Raw genomic sequence first — 20,959 nt, 5'->3', positions numbered from 1 at the left:
AGGCTTTCATTAGTGAAGGTAATCTTTTGTTGGTGCCTTAATTTGGACATTTTCACAGCTTTAGAACTGTAAACTTGCAACTTAATAAACTCCCCTTTCTAAAGGCAATTCCGTTTTAGGTATATTGCATTCCAGCAGCCCTAACAAACTAAAACAGTCATGGCCCCATGAAGCGGGAGAAGACTGGCTTCCAAATTCTCTGTGGAGGGGAACAGGAAGGGTGTGAGGAGTTTTTCTGATGTCTCCCCAAATCTGAGCTTTCCTGGCCTGCCCAGCAAATGCAGCCCTTCAACTAACTCTCCCCTGCAACCCTGAGGAAGTGCAATGTTATTAATTCTGCATCTTCATCCCCTATTGGAGGAGGGTTGAAACCATAGCTGCCCAAACCTTGGTCCACAGCTGCCTGAAGCAATGGCTGCCCTGGAGACATGTTCCCAGCCATCTGAATTTGCTAATTAAAAGCTGTGACCAGTGCTCAGCCCTGCCCACCCCTGTTCTTGAGCAATAAGATGTTTATTTTCCTTCCTCTTTCCAGTGTGGTAGCCAGTTGCTGGACCCTGCAGTGGCCTGCTGTGTGACCGGGGGATGGGCACCATAGCTGCTATGCAAAGAGAGGAATTTACTGTTCTTTACCATAATTTGTCAGCCTCATCCTTCCACTCTTTCCTGGGTGCTATATGTTTTTTTCTTGCTATTTTGCAATCTCTGCCTGTGTGCTGTTTAGACCACTTATATTTGATAGAGTTATTGATGTGAGTTAGTGTAAATCTACCACCTTGCCTATTGTCCTCTATTTGCCGCATCTGCTCTTTTTTTTTACTCTTGCCATGTCATTTGTTTAATTAATTGGTTATTACTTATGATTCAAGTTTATTTCTTTTATAAGTTTATTAGCTACAATTCTTTATTTATTGAATGTTGCCTACAAGACTCTCACTGTAAATATAAAGTCATACACCCAGACTTTAAGTAAATGGATAGAAACAATATATCATGCTAACACTAATCAAGAGAAAGCTGGAATGGTGATACTGATCTCAGACAATATAGAGTTCAGAGATATAATTGCTGTACATGGACCAGAATACTCAATATGTTTAGGCTTTAATTCCCCCTAATTTTCATCTATAGATTCCCTGCAATATCAATCAATATCCCAACACTCTTTTTAAAGAAATTGACAAACAGTTTCCCAAATTCACATGTAAATTCACATAAATTTGAATATCCAAAACAATTTTGATAAAGAACAAAGTTGGACGACTATTTACTGACTTATTATAAAGGTACACTAATCAAGGTAGTGGAATATTAGTGTTGAAATAGAAACAATAATGGAATAAGAGAGAGAGCCCCAGAATAGATCATCCATACACATACAATTGATATTTTACAAAGGTGAAAAGGCAATTTAGTGAAGAAAGTACAGTTTTTCTCAAAACATGATGCAGGACCCATTGAATATAGCTATGCAAGAAAGAAAAAAAGAGCTTGGATCCATAACTCATAACATATGTAAAGCTTAACTTCAAATGAACTTCAGACATAAATGTGAAACCTACAATGATACAACTTTTAACAGAAAATATAGAAGAAAACACTTATGACATTTTTAGACAAAGATTTTCTTAAATAAAGCACCAAAAACACATTCCATAAGATAACAAATTGATGAATCAGATTTGTCAAAGGAAGAAAAAAAATGTGCTTTTTCAAAAGTCAGTGCTACAAAAGAATGAAAAGAGAAGTCACCGACTTTTAAAAAAAATATTGGAAAAGAATATATCTGGTAAAGGACTTCCATGCAGAATTTATAAAGAGCTCTCAAAATCCAATATTAAGAAAAGTAACAACCTAATAGAAAAAGTGGGCAAAAATTTGCATCAACACTTCACCAAAGAAGGATTAATGGCAAAAAAGCACATGAAAACTCTCAACGTCATTAATAACTGAGAAAATATGTATTAAAACCACAGCACACCTAATAGAGTGGTTAAAAACATACACAAAAAACTGCAGACTAAGTCTTAGAAAGTATGATGATTGGGTTCTGCTTTCAACTTGGCCAAGTGATTAAGCCCAGTTGTCTGGTCAGGCAAGCACTGGTCTGACCATTGCTGGAAGATATTTCACAATAATATTATTGTGTAATATTAATACACAATATTAAACAACCAGTGGGTCAAAGAAGAAATTGCTAGAGAAATCAGTAGCTATCTGGAGATTAATAAACTTGAGAATACAACGTATCATAACTTATGGGATGCAGCAAAGGCTGTGCTGAGAGAGAAATTTATTGACCTAAATGCCTATATTAAAAATAATAAAGAGCAAAAATCGAGGGATTAACTACCCACCTGGAAGAACATGAGAAAGAACAGCAAACTAACCTGAAAGCAAACAGAAGAGAAATAACAAAGATTAAAGCAGAGTTAAATGAGTGAGAGAACAAAAAAAATGAACAGAAATAATCAATAAAACCAAAAGTTGGTTCTCTGAGAAAATCAATAAAATTGATGGGTCACTAGCAAGACTGATGAAGAAAAAAAGAAAGAGGACACAAGTAAACAAAATCAGAAATGAGAAGGGGTGTGTTACAACAGACCCTGAAGAAATAAAAGAAATCATAAGAGGATACTATGAACAACCATATGCCAACAAACTAGACAACTTAGATAAAATGGACAAATTCCTTGAAATGCACAAGCAAGCTACACTGACTCAGGAAGAAATGAAAGATCTCAACAAACCAATCACAAGTAAAGAGATTCAATCAGTCATCAAAAATCTTCCTAGGAAGAAAAGCCCAGGGCCAGATGGCATCACAAGGGAATTTTATCAAACATTCCAGAAAGAACTAACACCAATCCTGCTCAAACTTTTCCAAGAAATTGAGGAAAAGGGAACTCTATCTAACTCATTTTATGAGGCCAATATCATTTTAATACCAAAACTGTGAAAAGATGCTATAAGAAAGAAAACTACAGGCCATTCTCCTTAATGAACATAGATGCAAAATTTCTCAACAAAATACTAGCAAATCGAACCTAACAACATGTTAAAAGAATTATACTTTACTACCAAGTGGGGTGTATACCAGGAATGAAAGGATGGTTCAATACAAGAAAATCAATTAATGTATTACAGCACATTAACAAATCAAAAGGGAAAAATCACATGATCATCACGATTGATACTGAATACGTATTCAAGAAAAGTCAACATCCTCTTCTGATAAAAACACTTTGAAAGATAGGAATCAAAGGTAACTTCCTCAATATGATAAAGGGCATATATGAAGAAACGATAGCCAGCATCATACTCAATGGAGAGAGACTGAAAACTTTTCCCCTAAGGGAATGAAACAAAGATGCCTTCTGTCACCACTATTATTCAGCATTGTACTAAAAGCTCTAGCTAGAGCAATCAGGCATGAAAAAGAAATAAAAGGCATCCACATTAGAAAGGAAGAAGTAAAACTCTCATTATTTGAAGATGACATGATACTATACTTGGAAAATCCTGAGAAATTTACAACAAAGTCATTTGAACTAATAAACACATTCAGAGGGGCGGTGGGATATAAAATTAATGTGCAAAAATTCAGTAATGATTCCCTATACAAGCAATGACCTAACTGAGAAGCCAATTAAGAAAAAAAAATCCATTCAAAATAGCAACTAAGAGAATCAATTATCTAGGAATGAGCCTAACCAGGGATGTACATAACATGTAAACAGAAAACTACATAACATTGCTAAAACTAATCAAAGAAGATCTAAATAGGTGGAAAGACATTCCCTGCTCATGGATAGTAACCTTAAATATAATTATGATGTCAGTTCTACCCAAACTGATCTACAGATTCAACACAGTACCAACTTCAATCAAATTCCCAACAGCCTACTTTGAAGACTTAGAAACACTACTTACCAAATTCGTCTGGAAGGAAAAGAGACCCCAATAGGTAAAAGCATCCTAAAAAGGAGGAAGGAAGTGGGAGGCTTAACATTCCCTGACTTTAAAACCTATTATAAAGCCGCAGTGGTCAAAACATCATGGTACTGGCACAAAGATAGAAGCATTGACCAATGGAATTGAATCGAGAGTGCAGAAATAGATCACCAAATCTATAGTCAACTGATTGTTGACAAGGCCCCCAAATCCTCTGAACAGGGACAAAATACTCTATTCAATAAATGGGCATGGGAGAATTGGATATCAATAGCCAAAAGAATGAAAGAGGACCCTTATCTTACACCCTACACAATAATTAACTCAAGGTGGATTGAACACCTAATTATAAGAACTAACACCATAAAGCTTCTAGAAGAAAATGTAGGGAAACATCTTCAAGACCTAGTAACAGGAGGTAGCTTCCTAAACTGTACACCCAAAGCACAAACGACAAAAGAAAAAAAAAATAGATGAATGGGAACTCTTCATAATCAAGTGCTTGCACACCTCAAAATACTTTGTTATAAAAGTAATGAGGCAGCCAACTCAATGGAAGAAAATAGATGGAAATCACATATCAGACAAAGGTTTGATTTCTTGTATATACAAAGAAAACATACAACTCAACAACAAAAGAACAAGCAGCCCAATTATAAAATGGGCTAAAGATATGAATAGGCATTTTGAGCATCTTTTGAGATGGCTCAAAAGCACATGAAGAGATGTTCATTTTCATTGGTTATAAGGGAAATGCAGATCAAGACTACAATGAGATACCAGCTCAAACCTATAACGATGGCTGCTATTAAACAAACAGGAAACTGTAGATGTTGGAGAGGATGTGGAAAAATTGGGACACTTATCCACTGTTGGTGGGAATATATAATGTTGCAGCCACTAAGGAAGACTGTGTGGTGGTTCCTTAGGAAACTAAATTTCAACTTGCCCTATGACCCAGCAATAGTACTGCATGGTATATACCCAGAAGAGTGGAAAGCAATGACAGAAACAGATATTTGAACACCAATGTGCATAGCCGCATTATACACAATCACCAAAAGATGAAACAAACCAAATGCACATCAACAGATGAATGGATGAACAAAATGTGGTATATGCATACGATGGACACTTATGCAGCAGTAAAATGAAATGACATCCTGAAGCACATGACAAGATGCATGAGCGTTTAGACATAGTGCTGAGTAAAATAAGCCAGACGCAAAAGCATAGATACTATATGATACCACTTTTATGACCATGGTAAAAGTAAAATCAGAGGCTTATAATACAGAATATAGGGGACTTAAAGATACAAAGAAGCAAGAAATGGGTGAAAGGTTAGCTAATGAGGTTGAACTTCAATGGAAGGGAATAGATAGAAATGAAGGTGGTTCTCTACTGAGTCTATAAGTAATATTACCATATTGAAGATGAATAAGATTGAAAAGGTTGTATAGACCTACGTGTCCCAGTGATGAACACTAGAAATAGAAATTAGTTCTTGCAAGAACTACTTCAAAGGTAGGACTCATGCACAAAGACTGTTTAAGTCCAGGGTACAAGGGGAAAACTGCTATTGCATGCTATGGGCTATGTTTAAAAGAAGAACATCAGCAGTACCACAGCAACAGCAGAGATAATAATGGAGGAGGGACAAGAGTCAGGAGGAGGTCTAGATTTCCTATTTGGTGGGGGTGTGTTTATTGGTTTTCTGTCTCTTGGGAGCAATGAAATTATGTATAATTGAGAGTGTTGCTGGACTGTGGACTTTGGGCGCTATACATGATCCCTGATGAATGCAGGTGGCTGAAGGATGCACTGACAGAGAAGTAGATTGGTGAATGATGGTGTATACTTATGAACGAATGTTCCACTACTACAAAAAAGGAACGAAATCATGAGGCGAGCAACGATGTGAATGAACCCGTGGGATATTTGATGAGTCAAAATAAGCAAGAAACAAAAGAACAACAATGGTATGGGCCCCTTTAGAAAATGCTTACAAGAAAATAGGGGCCTAGATTGTATACTTTCATAGCACACACATGTAGTCCGGAGTGGTAATTATTATTTCTGGATCACAGGAGGCTGTTTTATATATATATAAATAACCTGATATTTACAGATAAGAATAAGCTGATCAGGTTGGGATTAAGGTAATTCAGAACACAGGAGTAAGAAAACAATGTCTATTTTAGAATTACAAACACTCTTTGAGAGCAAAGGAAGAAAGATTTATTTGGTCTGGAACAGAAATTTTTTGTAGCACATAAACCAACTCAACATATCTGTATAGCTCATTTGAACAACTGAAGCAGGGAGCTCAGAATAAGAAAGAGGTCCATTAATCCTGTATAGCTTAATGTAATACCCAGATACATCCTAGAGTATATTTAGCAGATAATCAAAAAGGACTGGCAAAGTTCCTTGAGTGATGGGAGAAAAAATGTGGAACTATTAAACTTTACCATCAGGAAATCCCCTGATACTATGTCAAACTTTATGAACACCCAAACTAATAGGCCATGCCCTAGATCTTGAGGTTTATTGTTGTGAAACTTATGTAGGTAGCAGAGAAACTTAGCCTAAATATAGGTATCCCTAAGAGTTACTTCTGGAGGACCTCTTTTGTTGCTCATATGCGGCCTCACTCTCTCTAAGGTCAACTTTACAAGTGAAATCATTGCCCTGCCCACTACATGGGACATGACATCCAGGGGTGAGTCTCCCTGGTAATATGGGAGATGACTCCCAGGGATGAATCTGGCACTGGTACTACCGGACCAACAATTCTATCCTGAACAAAAGGGGGACAAGAAGTGGACCTAATAAATTATCAGTGGCAGAGAGAGTTCAAATAGAGTCGAGAGGCTACTGTGGAGGTTGCTCTTATGCAAGCTTCAGTTAGACGTTGCTACCTATCATAACCTCCAAACCCCAACCAGGACCATTCCACCCAATCCTAAAGAACATCTAAGGAAATATATAAGCTTCCATAAGGGTTCCATGCACTAGTGAAACTTTCCAGAAACCTACAACCTCCAGATGGGTCCCCGGACCAGATGAGTCCTGAATCCTAAAGGGCTCAGCCTCTCCAGAGCATCAGCTAGTTTCATCTCCCTACCCTGTATTATTGACAGCCCCTTCCAACGTGAAAAAGTTAGAATGCTCATAGCCCAAACACCCCTAAAGAGAAGGCTAGAAAGATCAACGGTAATGGTGGAGTTATACGGAGAAGATAGGATTTAACAAATGAATATGATTGCTGAATCATTAAATTGCTATATCTTTTATTCTCCAGTATCTTAGAGCAGTTAAAAGTAAAAACCTAAAATTGTGGAATTGTAACCCATGTCAAACTCTGAAATATGTTCTACAAGTAATTGTGGTGACATGCTTTGAAATGTATTGCTTTCTTGTATATATGTTATTTTTCACAAGAAAAAGAAAGAAAAAATTTGATTGTGGTGATAAAAAATTATTTAAGTCTTCTAGCCTCCTATATTCTGTAGCAGCTAGCAGGAAAAATCAGAGAGTATGGTATGGTAGCACGTGACAAACTCTGAGATCTATCTTGTGACTACTTGCTGAAGAGTGCTCTGAAAACTATTGCTTTTTTATTTCTTTACTTTTTATATATGTTATACTATACAATAAAAATTTTTTAAAAGAGTAAATGAAACAGAAGAAATATCAAATAATGCTAAGTGTTCATATGTAAGCATTTATAGAATGTAACATTCTTTAGGAAGTTTATCTAGAATGTTTATTTGGACAAATTTTCAGCATGGGTTTCTAAAATGATGACTTATGAAGCTTTATGATATGTATGTAATGGTAGAGTTAGTCAACTGATATTCTCATGCTTCAAATCTGTATGCATCTTTAAATCATCATAATATATTTCTATGATTATAAAGCAGTAAGTGTTCATATTTGAAAGATTCAGAGAGCACATGACAAAAAATTAAAATCACTCATAATCCCACCATCCATTAATCATCCTTAATATTTTCATATATATTGTCCATCATATATGTGTGTCCATCTATCTATACATTGACTTAGCATTTATAAAATGTGACCCTTTCTGCAAAAATAATGCAGTATTCAAAGAAAAACAATTTACATTTTTTCCAATTCTCCAACATGTACTAAATATTCTCTATGGGTTGTAAAATCATAAATTAATATATTAAGATCACAAAACTACTAAAACACAGAAATAACCCTCCAATGGTATGCTAGAACACTCTTAGAAATTCAAATATTCAGTCTAATTGAAATGATAATGTTGATATATTTCAATATGACTTTTTCATTACATTTTCTGCATTACCAAGAGGCAAAGTTTTAGGATCATTTAAGATGAAAACAAGGAATATTTGCTTCTTAAAGCTATGTACAAATTAATTGGTGTCACCCTCATTGAGTCATGCTCACTTTCTTAATGAACTGATTCTTTAACATTTCTCTAAGATAAGACACAAGACAATCAAAAAGAAATATTGATTTATGATTGTTCTGATACTGCTCAGTAGTTTCCAAACAGACACACTCAAAATGAACTTTAGAATTATTAAACTACGAAACGCCTTCCTGAGCTAAGTGTGGAAGAAATAGATTATTTTATGCAGGAGGAAAATGAACACTATAAATCAATCTATTATTTTGAAAATTGGCTTGGGTACATGATGTAGTCTTAAACAGAAGTGGCTGTAAGGGATTCCTCAGCCAAGAGTAGACTCCTATTCAGGACAATGTCACAGCCTTGAAGACAGCTTCCTCTCGACTCTACCAGTGATTTTACTATATGAGGATTGTCTAAAGGTAGCAAGACCTTTTCCTAGTTTATCAGTCTCATTTTGGACATGTTTATGTTAAAGTAATGAATGCTTGGTAAACTGATTTCCATACCTTCTATCTTAGAAACCCGGCTCAGTGAGAGCACCTGGATGTCATAGAGGGTCTTCTGGACATGGGGTGAGTATTCCCCTTTGTCATATGGTGCAGTGAGCTACTCCAGGACAATATCCTGAATAATGTCCCAGGTAGCCTCAAAGTCCATGTCTCTGCCTTGGTGTACTGCGCAGTGTACCATTTGCAGTACACTTGAGTAAAAAAGCACTGGTCCTTCACCTAGGGGAAGATGGTGAACTTATCCTTAATTAATCCTTCAAATCCAGACTGAGTCATTCTCAAGACCTTGAGTTATTTGATTTCAGAATGAGTGACTGGATGTCTTTCACTCAAGAAAGGCTGATGCCATCCAGAACACCTGTGTCAGCTGGAAAGGCACATGGCTGGCATCTGCTGGTCCCTTGTCCCTGGGATCCATTTCTTTCAGCCTCTGTTCCTGTGGGGGTTCACCAATTTGCCTCTCTGGGGCTGGCTTTCATCTCTTGGCTTCTCTTGGCTCTCTCCAAGTTCTCGCTTGTTTAACATCTCATGGGAAGGCACATGGAAACTTCTACTGGACTCTGCCCATGTCTCTGTCAGCTCTGAAGCAATTGTTTTTCAAGCATCTACATCTGTGTCAGCTATGTCATTTCTCACCAATAAGCTCTTGAAAAGATGTACAACATCACTAGCTATTAAGGAAATGCAAATCAAAAACAGAAGGAGGTACCACATTACACCCACTAGAATGGCTATCATTAAAAATAAAAACAAGAAATATTGGAGAGGATGTGGAAAATAGGGACACTCTTTCATTGTTGGTGGGAATGAAAAATTGTGGATCCAATGTGGAAAACCATTTGGGGTTTCTCAGAACTTTGGATATACAATTATCATAGGACTGGGAAAACCCATTTCTAGGTATATGCCCCAAAGAACTCAATGCAGGTATTTGAACAGATATATGCACACTGTGGTTCAAGGTGGAATTATTCTCAATTTCCAAAAGAGGGAAGCAAACATAGAGTCCGTCAATAGATGAACAGATTAATAAAATGTGGTATATACATACAATGGAATTTTATTCAGCCATAAAAGGAATGCAATGATGATACATTTTACAACATGGAGGAATCTGGAAGACACAATAGGACAAATATTCTGTGATCTCATTTATAGGAAAGAAATTAGAATATGCAAATTCATAGATTTGGAAACTAAAGTACAGTTTATCAGAGGCCAGGATGGGGACACAGAGTGAGGAGTGAAACTTGGTGGGTGTAGACTTCTTTTGGGGGTGATGGGAATTTTTTGGTAATAGATGGTATTGATGGTAGCATAACCTCGTGAATTTAATTAGCACCACTGAATTGTATATTTAAAGGTGGTTAAAATGTGAAATTTTTAGTTGTATGTTTGTTATTAGAATATTTTTAAAAACCATAGAGCTGTACAAAATAAACAGTAAATTCTAAGAGCACTATGGACTTCAGTCAATAGTATAATTATAAACCATTTATCGACAATTGTAACAAAAGTTCCATTCTAATGCAAATCGTTAATGTTAAGGAAAATTGAACATGTGAGGGCGTATCGGGAACACTATACATTCTGCATGATTTTTCTGTAAGCCTGCAACTTCTCTAATAAAATAATTAATTATAACAAAACCACAATAATCACAACATTATGGTACTGACATAATGATAGACATATAGACCAATGGACTACAATTGAGACCTCAGAAATAAACCCATACATATACAGCCAACTAATTTTTGACCAGGGTCCCAAGTGCGTTAATTGGGAAAAGAGTGTGTTGATATATTATTGTGGCTACTATTTTCTTTTTAAAACTGAGAATGAGTATTGCTGGTAAGGATGTGGAGAAATGGGAAAATTTGTTTTCCGTGGTGGCATTTTAAATTGATGCAACCAGTGTGGAAATTAGTTTGTTGGTTTTTCAGAAAGTTGAACATCAAATTACCATATGACCCAGCAATCCCACTTCTTGGTATATACCAAAAAGAATTGAGAGCATGGATTTGAACAGATATTTGTATACCAAAGTTTTTACCAACCTTATTCACAATAACCGAAAGGTGGAAGAAACCCTAGTGTCCATCAACCAATGAATGGGTAAACAAAATATAGTATAGACATACAATGGAATACTATTCAGCAATAAGAAGGAACTAATTGTTGATGCATTCAGTTTAAATTTGCTAAAATTGACTAAATGCAATATTCCAGAAATGGGTTGGCTTTTAAAATGGAGATTTATTAATATAGGAACTTACGATTCTCAGCCCATGAAAATGTAGAAATCAAAGCAGCAACAGGCAATACTTTCTCCCTGAAGACCAGCTACTGGCAATCCTCAGCTTCTCTGTCACATAACCAGGCATATGGCAATGTCTGCTGGTCTCTCCCTTCTCTTCCAGGTCTCATTGCTTCCAGCTTCAGTGGATTCCTCTGTTTCCTGAGTGTTCTCTCTAAGTTTCTCTGGCTTTTATCTGTGAGGTTCTCTGGGGATATTTTCTGTTTCTTCTCTCTGTCCTTTATACCTTGTAAAGGATTCAGTTAAAGAATTAAGACCCACCCTGAATGATGTGGGTCACACGTCAACAAGTTAAGATCCTACTCAAAATGGGTCCACACCTACAGGAATTGATTAGCTTTAAAAACATGATCTTTTCTAGGGCACATACAGCTTCAAACCATCACACATACTACTACATTGATGAATCTTGAAGACATCCTGTTGAGTGAAATAAACCAGACACAAAAAGACAAATGTATTATCTCATTTATATGAAATATTAAAAATTCATAGAGACTGATAGTTGGTGCCAAGTTACCAGGAGCCAGGAGGAGAAGGGGAGGAAGGGAGGGGGAGCTATTTTTAATAGGTACAGGGATTCTGGTGAGGTGACAGAAAAGTTGAGAAATGGATGCTCGTGATGATAGCACAATATTGCGAATGTAATTAATACCATAGAATTTTGCATTTGAGCATGGTTAAAATGAAAAAAAAAACAGATCTGTATACATATATTACTACAATATATTTTAAATGTTAAATGAATATTATAAAACTTCTAGAAGATAGCATATGAGAAAATCTAAGTAACTTTGGGTTCGGCAATTGCATCTCAGATGCCACCCGAGAGAATGATTCATGAATGCGTAATATTGATGTTTCACTTCATTAAAATGTCAAGCTTCTTCTCTGAGAAAAGCACTGTTAAGAAAACGAAACGACAAGTTCCAGACTGGGAGAAAATATTTGCAGCACCCATATCTTATAAAGAAATTGCATCCAAAGTACTAAAAGAATACTTAGAATTCAACAATGAGAAGAAACAATCCAAATTAAAATGGGCAAAAGAGCTGTATACTTCATCACAGAAGATATACAAATGGCAGTGAAGCATATGAAAACTTGCGCATCATTACATATTACTAGGTTATTTCAAATTGAAATAATAATGGGAGATCAGTACACAACAACCGGAATGGCTGAAATCCAAAATAATGAGAGCACCAAGTGCTGGCAAGGATGTGAAGTTTTCTGCTTTGAGACAGTTGTGTGCCTCAGAAAAGCCATATTCTTTCTCTTAGTCCAATCTTGTGGGGGCAGACTTAGTGTTTGGGTAAGATCTTTTGGATTTAGTTGTTTCCAGGGAAATGTGACCCACCCACTTGTGAATTGAACGTTTTGATTAGTTGGGTTCCAGATGTATTTTCACCCATTCAAGGTGCATCTTAATCCAATTACTGGAGTCCTTTAAGAGGGAATAATTTTGGAAAAAGCTCTGAGCCGCCATAAACAGAGATGTTTGGAGATGTAGAAAGAAAATGCCCCTGGGGAAAGTGTTTGAAACAAGAAGCCAAAGGACCAGAAGATGCCACCATGTGCCTTCCCGGCTGACAGAGGTGTTCTAGACAGCATCAGCCATCCCTGAGGCAAGGTATCTTTCTCTGGATGCCTTAGTTGGACATTGTTATGGACTTAGAACTGTAAACTCGTAATTTAATAAATCCCCTTTATAAAAGCCAACCCATTTCTGGTGTACTGCATTCCAGCAGCATTAGCAAACTAAAACATGGAGCAAGAAGAACACATTCATTGCCGATGGGAATGCCATTTGTAAGTTTCTTTCAAAGCTGAACTTAAGGCTTACCACATGATCCAATAATTGTGTTCCTAGGTATTTACCCAAAGCATCTGAAAACTTATGTCCACCCAAAAACCTGCATATGAATGTTAATAGCAATTTTATTTATAACTATTCCAAATAGAAGCAACCAATATACCCTTCAATAGCTGAGTGGACAAACTGCGGCACATCCACATAATGGGATATTATTTAGTGATGAAAAGAAATGAGCTATTAAGCCACCAAAAGACATGGAGGAAAGTTAAATCTAAACTGCAAAGTGAAATAGCCAGTTTGAAAAAGACTATCAATTGTATGACTCCGACTATCTGAAATTCTGGAAAAGGTGAAACTATTGAGACTATTAAAAGATCAGTGTTTTCCAAGGGTTCTTGTGGGGTAGGGGATGAATAGGTGGAGCAGGGCACTTTAAGGACACTGAATGCATTCTGTATGATGCTGTAAAGATATATACATAACAGCTTGCATTTGGCAAAACCTACTCAACTGTATAATAGAAACAGCTAGTCTAATGTAAACTAAAGACTTTAATTATAGTGAAGCAACTTTGGTTCATCAAATGTAACAAATGTACATGCTAATGCAAGGGGAAAGTCTGTGTTTGTGTAGGAGTATACGGGAATTCTGTACTTTCCCTATGCAAAAATTCTGTAAACCTAAAACAATTCTAAAAATAAAGTTTATTAAGAAAAAAATGGGCTTGGACTCAATATTAAGGGAACTTCTACCTGTGGAAGTGTTAAGATAAAGAGTGCATGACAAAATATTAGAAGAGAGGGGAAGGATTACTCAACAAATGGTGCTGCATGTTAGCTTTTAAAATGAAAACAACTGATATTTTTATCTCACACCATGTACAAGCATTTACTCCAGGTGGCTTAAGGGGTTGAAAATAAGAGTTGGAAATACAATTTCATACAACCTTCAAACAAGAAAAACATATAGAATAAAATGTGTCTTCTCTTTGGATACTAGTATGTAAGGTTAGAAGGAAAAGAAAGGAAAGGTCAACATTGAAAATGTTTCTAGATTTTGGCAACATAAAAAATGAAAACCTTTTAATTTAGAAGCATTAAGCAATTTGGAGCGCAAATGGCAAAGTAGCAAAACTTGCTTCAGCAAATGTTTAATATCCTAAATACAATCCCATTTAATCCCATTGCCCTAAATACAATCCCATTTAATACCATTGCCCTATCTCTAAACATTACTAAATGCAGGGCATGCACTCTAACATAATCAGCCTAGGAAGAAATGTTTAAACCCTACATGCCTGAAAAAAAACTTGTTCCTCAAAACCAAATCAGAGGGTTCACTATGAAGGCCTGAGATACTAATCAATAACTTCTGCTCAATAATTCAAGAATGGGGGCAAAGTTATTATTGAAATGACAAAACTCTATACCTGTATACCACTAAACAGTATGAGAAGGGCTTTCACACCTATTATCTTTTTGGATTCTTAGAGAAAACTTGTGAAGCAGCTAAGGTATAAATTACCCTTACATGACAGATTGAGACCCAGAAATGATAATTGACCAAGGCCATATCAAGGAACAAGTGCTGACACGAAATGTACATCTTAGATTGGACTTCTCTGGTAATTTTGTCAACCCCATGAAGAGTTTGGATTAGAGGTTTTCTACACTCTCTTCAAACTTTAAACCAATGGTTTGCAAGAACACCATGCTCCTTTCTTGAGGTGGGGCTGGGTGCAAAATTAAAAACTTTGAAATTTTTCTGGAGTGATACAAGGATTATTTTCATTTTTCTTAAATATGATATTTTAAGTAATTTTCTGTGCTTTTTAATTTCAAAAATTATTTTCAGAGTTACAAAACTTTTTCTCAGATAAGTAAAAAATAATTTATGTCTCCCTGATTGTAAGAATTATGTTATCTTGGCTAAATGGTTGAATGCACAAAAGTTTTAGACAGCTGATTGGGAAATCCTCCTAGGAATCATGTCCTTTTAATGTTTCCTGTACTCACCTTTAAAAAAATTCTTCTTTGTTAATTCATTGAAGGCGTGAATAGAAGTTGGCAGAATTTATTAAACACCCGTTCAGCTCCTGTATTTAACACTTCTTCAATCTTCCATTTTGACTGCATCTATTTCACATGTATATGCTCTCTACTGGGTAACTTTAATAAAGTTAAAAAGTCTAAGTTCTTTTCTCTGTCCCGGGGAAGACTTTTTTAGGCACCGAGACATGCACTAGAGAAATCTGTACGACTCTCCACAAGCATAAGCCATATTCAGGTGGAAACCGGGAAGCAAATCACATTTCCCATACCCTAGGATGCTGCCATATAGGAAGACTTTCGATTGGCTGACAACGGTAAAATTATGGAGACAAAACTCGCGTGGGCCTAAAACATCGCGTGGGCTCAAAGTAAATGGAAGCAAACCAGGAACTCCTAAGCTCAGGACCGTGGTCATTCATTGGACTAAGGGAATGTCAATCTTAACTTCTCAGCAAATGAGCTGAGAGAAGGTGACGAAGACGTGGGGCCCACTGTTGACTCTTCCTGGCCCCGCCCCTATCACCCACCCGTCAGAATCCTTCCTACCTGGTCTACCGCCATCTCCGGAGCAACGTTGGTGGGTTCTTCTCTGCCCGGAGGCCAGTCTTTCCTATCTTGGGGCTTCCGAGGAACACTCGCAGACCGTTGTCCTTTCTATGCTCGTCTCCTCTGTCACCCCACCCCCACTCCAGCACCCCTGCCTCGAGTCAAGCCTTGATGCCGAACGGCCTCTTCTCATAAGCCGCACTTCAGTGGCCGGTATGTTCTCTGTCGTGTCTAATTGCTGCCTGGGTTGAGGTATTGACTGGTGAGTCACACCTACCATGTCTGCCACAGAAGAGCGAGACCCGGATCCTGTTTGCCATGACGGAGCTGGTGGCGGGGTGGGTGGAAACCCTGGGGCTGGCAAGGGTAGCGTGCAGTTTGGGGAAGGGGCAGCCGGAATCATGCGAGCCGCTGCCGTTCTGGCTTCCCAGGCGATCGCAGAAGCCATTTGGGAAGAAGAGTTTGGGCAGGAGAAGGACCTCTCATTATCCAAGAAGCATAGAGACGTCACGCTAGCAGAGCAGGAGGAGGGTGAGGCGGAGGAGGAGGAAGAGGAAGAGGAGGAGGAGGAGGAGCAAGAGGAGGAAGAGGAGGAGGAGGAGCAAGAGGAGGGTGAGGTGGAGGAGGAGGAAGAGCAAGAGGACGGTGAGGTGGAGGAGGAAGAAGAGGAAGAGGAGGAGGAGGAGGAGGCGCAAGAGGAGGATTATGAAGGCTCGGAGGACAATAATGAAGAAATAGAATACCAGGAGGAAGACAACAAGGAGGAGAAGGAAAAGGAAGAGGAGGAGGATCTGGAGAATGACCAGGAGGTAGATGAAGAGGAGCAAGATGACAATGAGGAGGAAGTGGAGGGCAGTGACAGCCAAGAGGAAGATGTAAATGAGGACACCGAGGTTGTCACAAGGGCCCTCCTTCTGGAACGGCTTTGGTCCCTGTTCCGGGATCTGGTGCGTTCTCTTCTACGCAGTATCTATTATCATGGCCGTATCCATGCCTGGTACTATCAAACTCCCTTGGTGTTAAGGAGCACCCTTAGGGAAATAGAGGACCCTGCAGAGGGACCTGCACCTCAAGAGTCAGGAAATGAGCGAGACAGAGCTGAAGCTCGAGATGGGGAGAATCTGTCAGAACCTGAGGAACCCGAAGAACGGGCTGTATTCCAGGAGGCTGAGGCACCTACAGCAGAATCCAAGGACCTAAAGAGTGAGGCATTGGCTGATATTGTGGAGTTTCAGGATCCAGGGACCTATACCTATAAGGGGACCAATGCTGGCGAGTGGAGGCAAGGTTCCTATGCTCTTAGAGCCTCTGTTGGCATAGCCCGTTCACATACAGGTCATACTCAGCGCTTGCCTCAAATGGTTCAACAGAGGGTCAAAGCTCTCAGAAAACTTCAGGCCCAGTATGCACAAGTGGAAGCCCAATTCTATAAAGACCTTTATAATCTTGAGAAAAAGTATGCTGCACTCTACCAACCTCTGTTTGATAAGAGAGCTTATATTATCAATGCAATATATGAGCCCACTGAAGATGAATGTTGCTGCCAAGTAGGTGTTCAGGAAGGAGCCTGGGAGGAAATTGAAAGAGAGCCTGAAGGAAAAGCACAAACAAAAGGCATACCTCATTTTTGGTTAACAGCTTTTAAAAATGTAGCTATTCTTGGTAAATTGATCCAAGAAAATGATGAACTGATACTGGAGCACTTAAAAGATGTGAAAATAAAATATTCAGGAATTGAAGAACCATTGCGCTTCACCCTAGAATTTGTCTTTGAGGCAAATGAATTCTTTTTCAATGAGGTTTTGACCAAAACATACCAAATTCAATCAGATCCAGATGATTCTGATCTCTTCTTCTCCCGTGGGCCAGAAATAGTCAGTAGCACAGGGTGTGAGATTTACTGGAAGGAAGGGGGAAATGTCTCCGTGAAAGCTATCAAACCACGTCACTGTGAGAACAACAAAAGTGTTGTGTCAACGAGTAGAAATGTGCCCAGCTATTCCTTTTTTAACTACTTCTATCCTTCTGCATCTCCTGAGGGTAGAGTAATGGACACTGCTACTGATTTTAAATTGGGATACTTTTTCCGTGAACTTCTGGTCCCAAAGGCTGTCTTATTCTTCACTAAAGAAGCAAGTAAATATGAACATGAAAATCCTGATGAAGATGACCAAGAGGCTAAAAGTGAGGAGGAGAAAGAAAAGGACAAAGCTGAAGAACCAGAAGGCCCTGAAAAGGATCTGGACCCAGGAGAGGGCAGGTCCAGAGAATCTAGGTATGTGTGTATCGCCTTTAGTATCACCTGATCATTACTGAACTGCTAAATATTTTTAAAGTTTTTCTAACTAAACACATTTTAATGTTAATTGTAAAAACCAGTTTACTGTTCATGCATTTGTATATTAAATAACAAGGAAGGCAGCATGTTCTGAAATATATTTCATTCACAGCTACAGCATCCTTGAGCTTTAGCCACAGGACTATTTCTGGTGAGAAAATGATCAGTACAGGTAGCTAAGCCCAATATTTGTAGAGAAAGTAATCACCAGAAGAAGCTGCTCAAGTGACTGGGCTTCATGCCTTGACTGCAGGGATAGTCTGTGCTACTAACTAGGAGACAGTGCCTTTGAGGATGTAATTACTTACAACGTTGTAAAAAGTTAAGACTTTCAAGTAGGGGCATATTTAATGATTGATACCTAACTATTCATTCAGTTGTAAATTTTTGTGTTTCATATGTCAGCCAAAAGAAAGGAAAAGTACTCATTGTGAGATTATTTATTATGGAATTGGTAATTAAGTTCTAATATGTCTCATCTTTCCTTTTCATTCTCTCATTATTTTCTTTCTCATTTTACAATTATGGAAACTAAGCATCTGGAAGCTTAAGAGAGTATGGTTTATAGAAAGCACACAGGCTTTGCACACAGGCTTTTGAGGTGGAAAAACCTATTTAAACCCCAGAATGGTCTCTGAAAAAAAGTTATCAATTTGGTATTTGGCAAGAGGGAGGCAAGGTGGGTGTGATCAGGTGGTTGAAGCCATTGGATGATGTTAGAGCACCATTATACCCAGGGTTCTGGATTAAAAGAGGGAAAGGCAACGTTTCTCCTGTTGGGACAACAGACATAGGATTGATTATTTTTTTCGATATAGGAAGCCACTTTTGCATGTTAGGGATGTACAATGATTAACTTTCTCTTATTTCATCCTGCAGTTGGAAAGCATAGAAAGACATGCATGGAGAAAGAAACAATGAATTTTTTCTTCATAGATTTGTGATGTTCTGGTTTTCAGCTGCTTGTGGAAATTTTATCAACCCTGGTTTTGTTCCAAATTTCATCACCCATAAAGGGATATTTGCTGACATCTGACTTACTCTTGTGTTTTTCAGATATATTTGACAGCATTTGTTCATGTTAAAATAAAAGTTCACTTGAAATGAATAAGCTGCAGGATTTTTTTTTAGATAAGTATCACTGACTCATATCTGTCTGTCTTTCAATTTTGTTTTCGACCCCTTTACCATCGTGAAAGGAATCACTTTCAGTCATTTGGTAAGCCTGGATAAATTCTTTTATTGCAACCCTAAACAAATTAAAATATCAAGTTATAAACATTTCTGTAAAGAGAGAAATGGAGATTTTTGCCTCTACTGCATGTTATTGAATCTAATGGATGACCCGGCTTGCATGGAGGCTAGCTGGTGCCACTGGGTTGCTATAGACCAGCAACATCAGCATCACCCAGGAACAGGTTAGAGATACATAGTGCAGATATATTGAGTCAGAAATTCTGGAGGCAGACCACAAGCAAGCATGATTTTACAAGTTCTCTGGGTGATTCTGAAGCACACTGAAGTTTGAGGATCTCTGGTTTAGAGCAGTGGGGGGGAAACGTTGAGCTTAACCTATGATAGGGCCAAGCTTAATTCACTAATATGAGACTGTTACAGGTAAACTGAACTGGACAGTAAGAGCTGGACTGGGAAAAGACCAAAATTCCCCGGGGCCTGTGACACAGAAAAAGACCAATCAGAGGGGCAAAGATTTGAGTGGTGGCAATGGAAAAATGAATAAGGGAAAAGCTAGTTCCAAAAAGATACAAACATTATGATATCAGGTATATGAAACTTAAACACATCGAAAACACGCTATTGATAATGGATGCATATATATGTATTACAGGAAATGCATATGATCACTGCATATATATGTAACACGAGCAGGAAGTCATGTAGGAGAATGATAAATACCCTATTTAGGATAGTGGTTATATCATGTGGAAATAGGATAATTCAATTTGAGAGGGTTAGCCTATTAAGTTCCTAGGGCTGTCATTACTAATTACCACAAACTGGGTAATTTTAAAGCACCATAAATTTATTCTCTCACAATTTTGGAAGGCACATGTCCAAAATCAAATGTCAGCAAGGCCATACTTCCTCCATTGCCTACTTCCATGCCTCCACCAGCTTCTGGGATCTCCTGGAGTTTCTTGACTTGTCGCAGCATAACTTCAATCTCTGCCTGTTTTTTTTTTTTTTTTTTTTTGTCGTATGCATGTCTATTTTATTACTCCTCTACCCATATACTGGATCAAGGGACTGTCTGTCACAACGATTTTAAAATCACACAGTCACATGATAAAAGCTATATAGTTATACACTCATTGTCAGAGATCAAGGCTACTGGATACAGTTAAACAATTTCAGATATTTCTTTCTGGCTATTCCAATACACTACAAACTCAAAAGAAACATCTACATAAGATTCGTTTGTCATAAATCATTTGCTAAGTCCTAATTTTTCAGTTATACCTCCTCCATCTCATTTGATCATGCTCCTCAATCTTCAGGGATATCTGCACAATGACCATTTTAACTTCTTTGAGCTGAAAAGCCATGTTTTAATCATGAACCAATCTTGTGGGAACAGCTGTTTCTTTTAATCCTAATCCAACGTTTTAGGGTGAAAACCTTTGATGAAATTATCTCCACAGTTAGGTGACATGCCCAATTGTGGGTGTGGTATTTTGATTAGATGGAAATGGGGTTCCATCCATTCAGAGTGGGTTTTGATTAGTTTAATGGAGAACTTTAGAAGGGGGAACATTTGGAGAAAGCTCAGAGCTGACTTAGATGCTGATGCTTGGAGTACAGAGCTGATGTAGACATTTGGAGATCGAGACAAAAACAGCCTGGCTGTTAAAAGCAAGGACTCACAGAAATAGCCAGAACATGAAGAGAAGAAATGTCTAGCCCCAGCACATGCTAAGCTGCTGAGCTAAGACATGAAACACAGAGTTTTGACTCACAGAAGCTAAGTGAATGCCCACAGATGC

The 20,959-nt window shown here is 37.9% G+C and overlaps 1 protein-coding gene and 1 pseudogene across 1 annotated transcript; one reads left to right on the top strand and one right to left on the bottom strand.

The window, feature by feature from the left end:
* Positions 1-8,723: 8,723 nt before the first annotated feature.
* On the bottom strand, positions 8,724-15,631 carry LOC143671867 (uricase pseudogene; annotated as a pseudogene).
* Positions 15,632-16,010: 379 nt separating this feature from the next.
* On the top strand, positions 16,011-19,052 carry LOC143670564 (uncharacterized). Its single transcript, XM_077145418.1, has 2 exons — positions 16,011-17,891; positions 18,834-19,052. The coding sequence occupies exons 1-2, from the start codon at positions 16,018-16,020 to the stop codon at positions 18,844-18,846; spliced, it is 1,887 nt and encodes a 628-aa protein (XP_077001533.1). The 5' UTR covers positions 16,011-16,017; the 3' UTR covers positions 18,847-19,052.
* Positions 19,053-20,959: the final 1,907 nt, after the last annotated feature.

The sequence above is a fragment of the Tamandua tetradactyla genome, chromosome X (genome assembly GCF_023851605.1).
Source record: "Tamandua tetradactyla isolate mTamTet1 chromosome X, mTamTet1.pri, whole genome shotgun sequence".
Lineage (NCBI taxonomy): Eukaryota > Metazoa > Chordata > Mammalia > Pilosa > Myrmecophagidae > Tamandua > Tamandua tetradactyla.
This window is presented reverse-complemented; position numbering and strand designations above follow the sequence as displayed.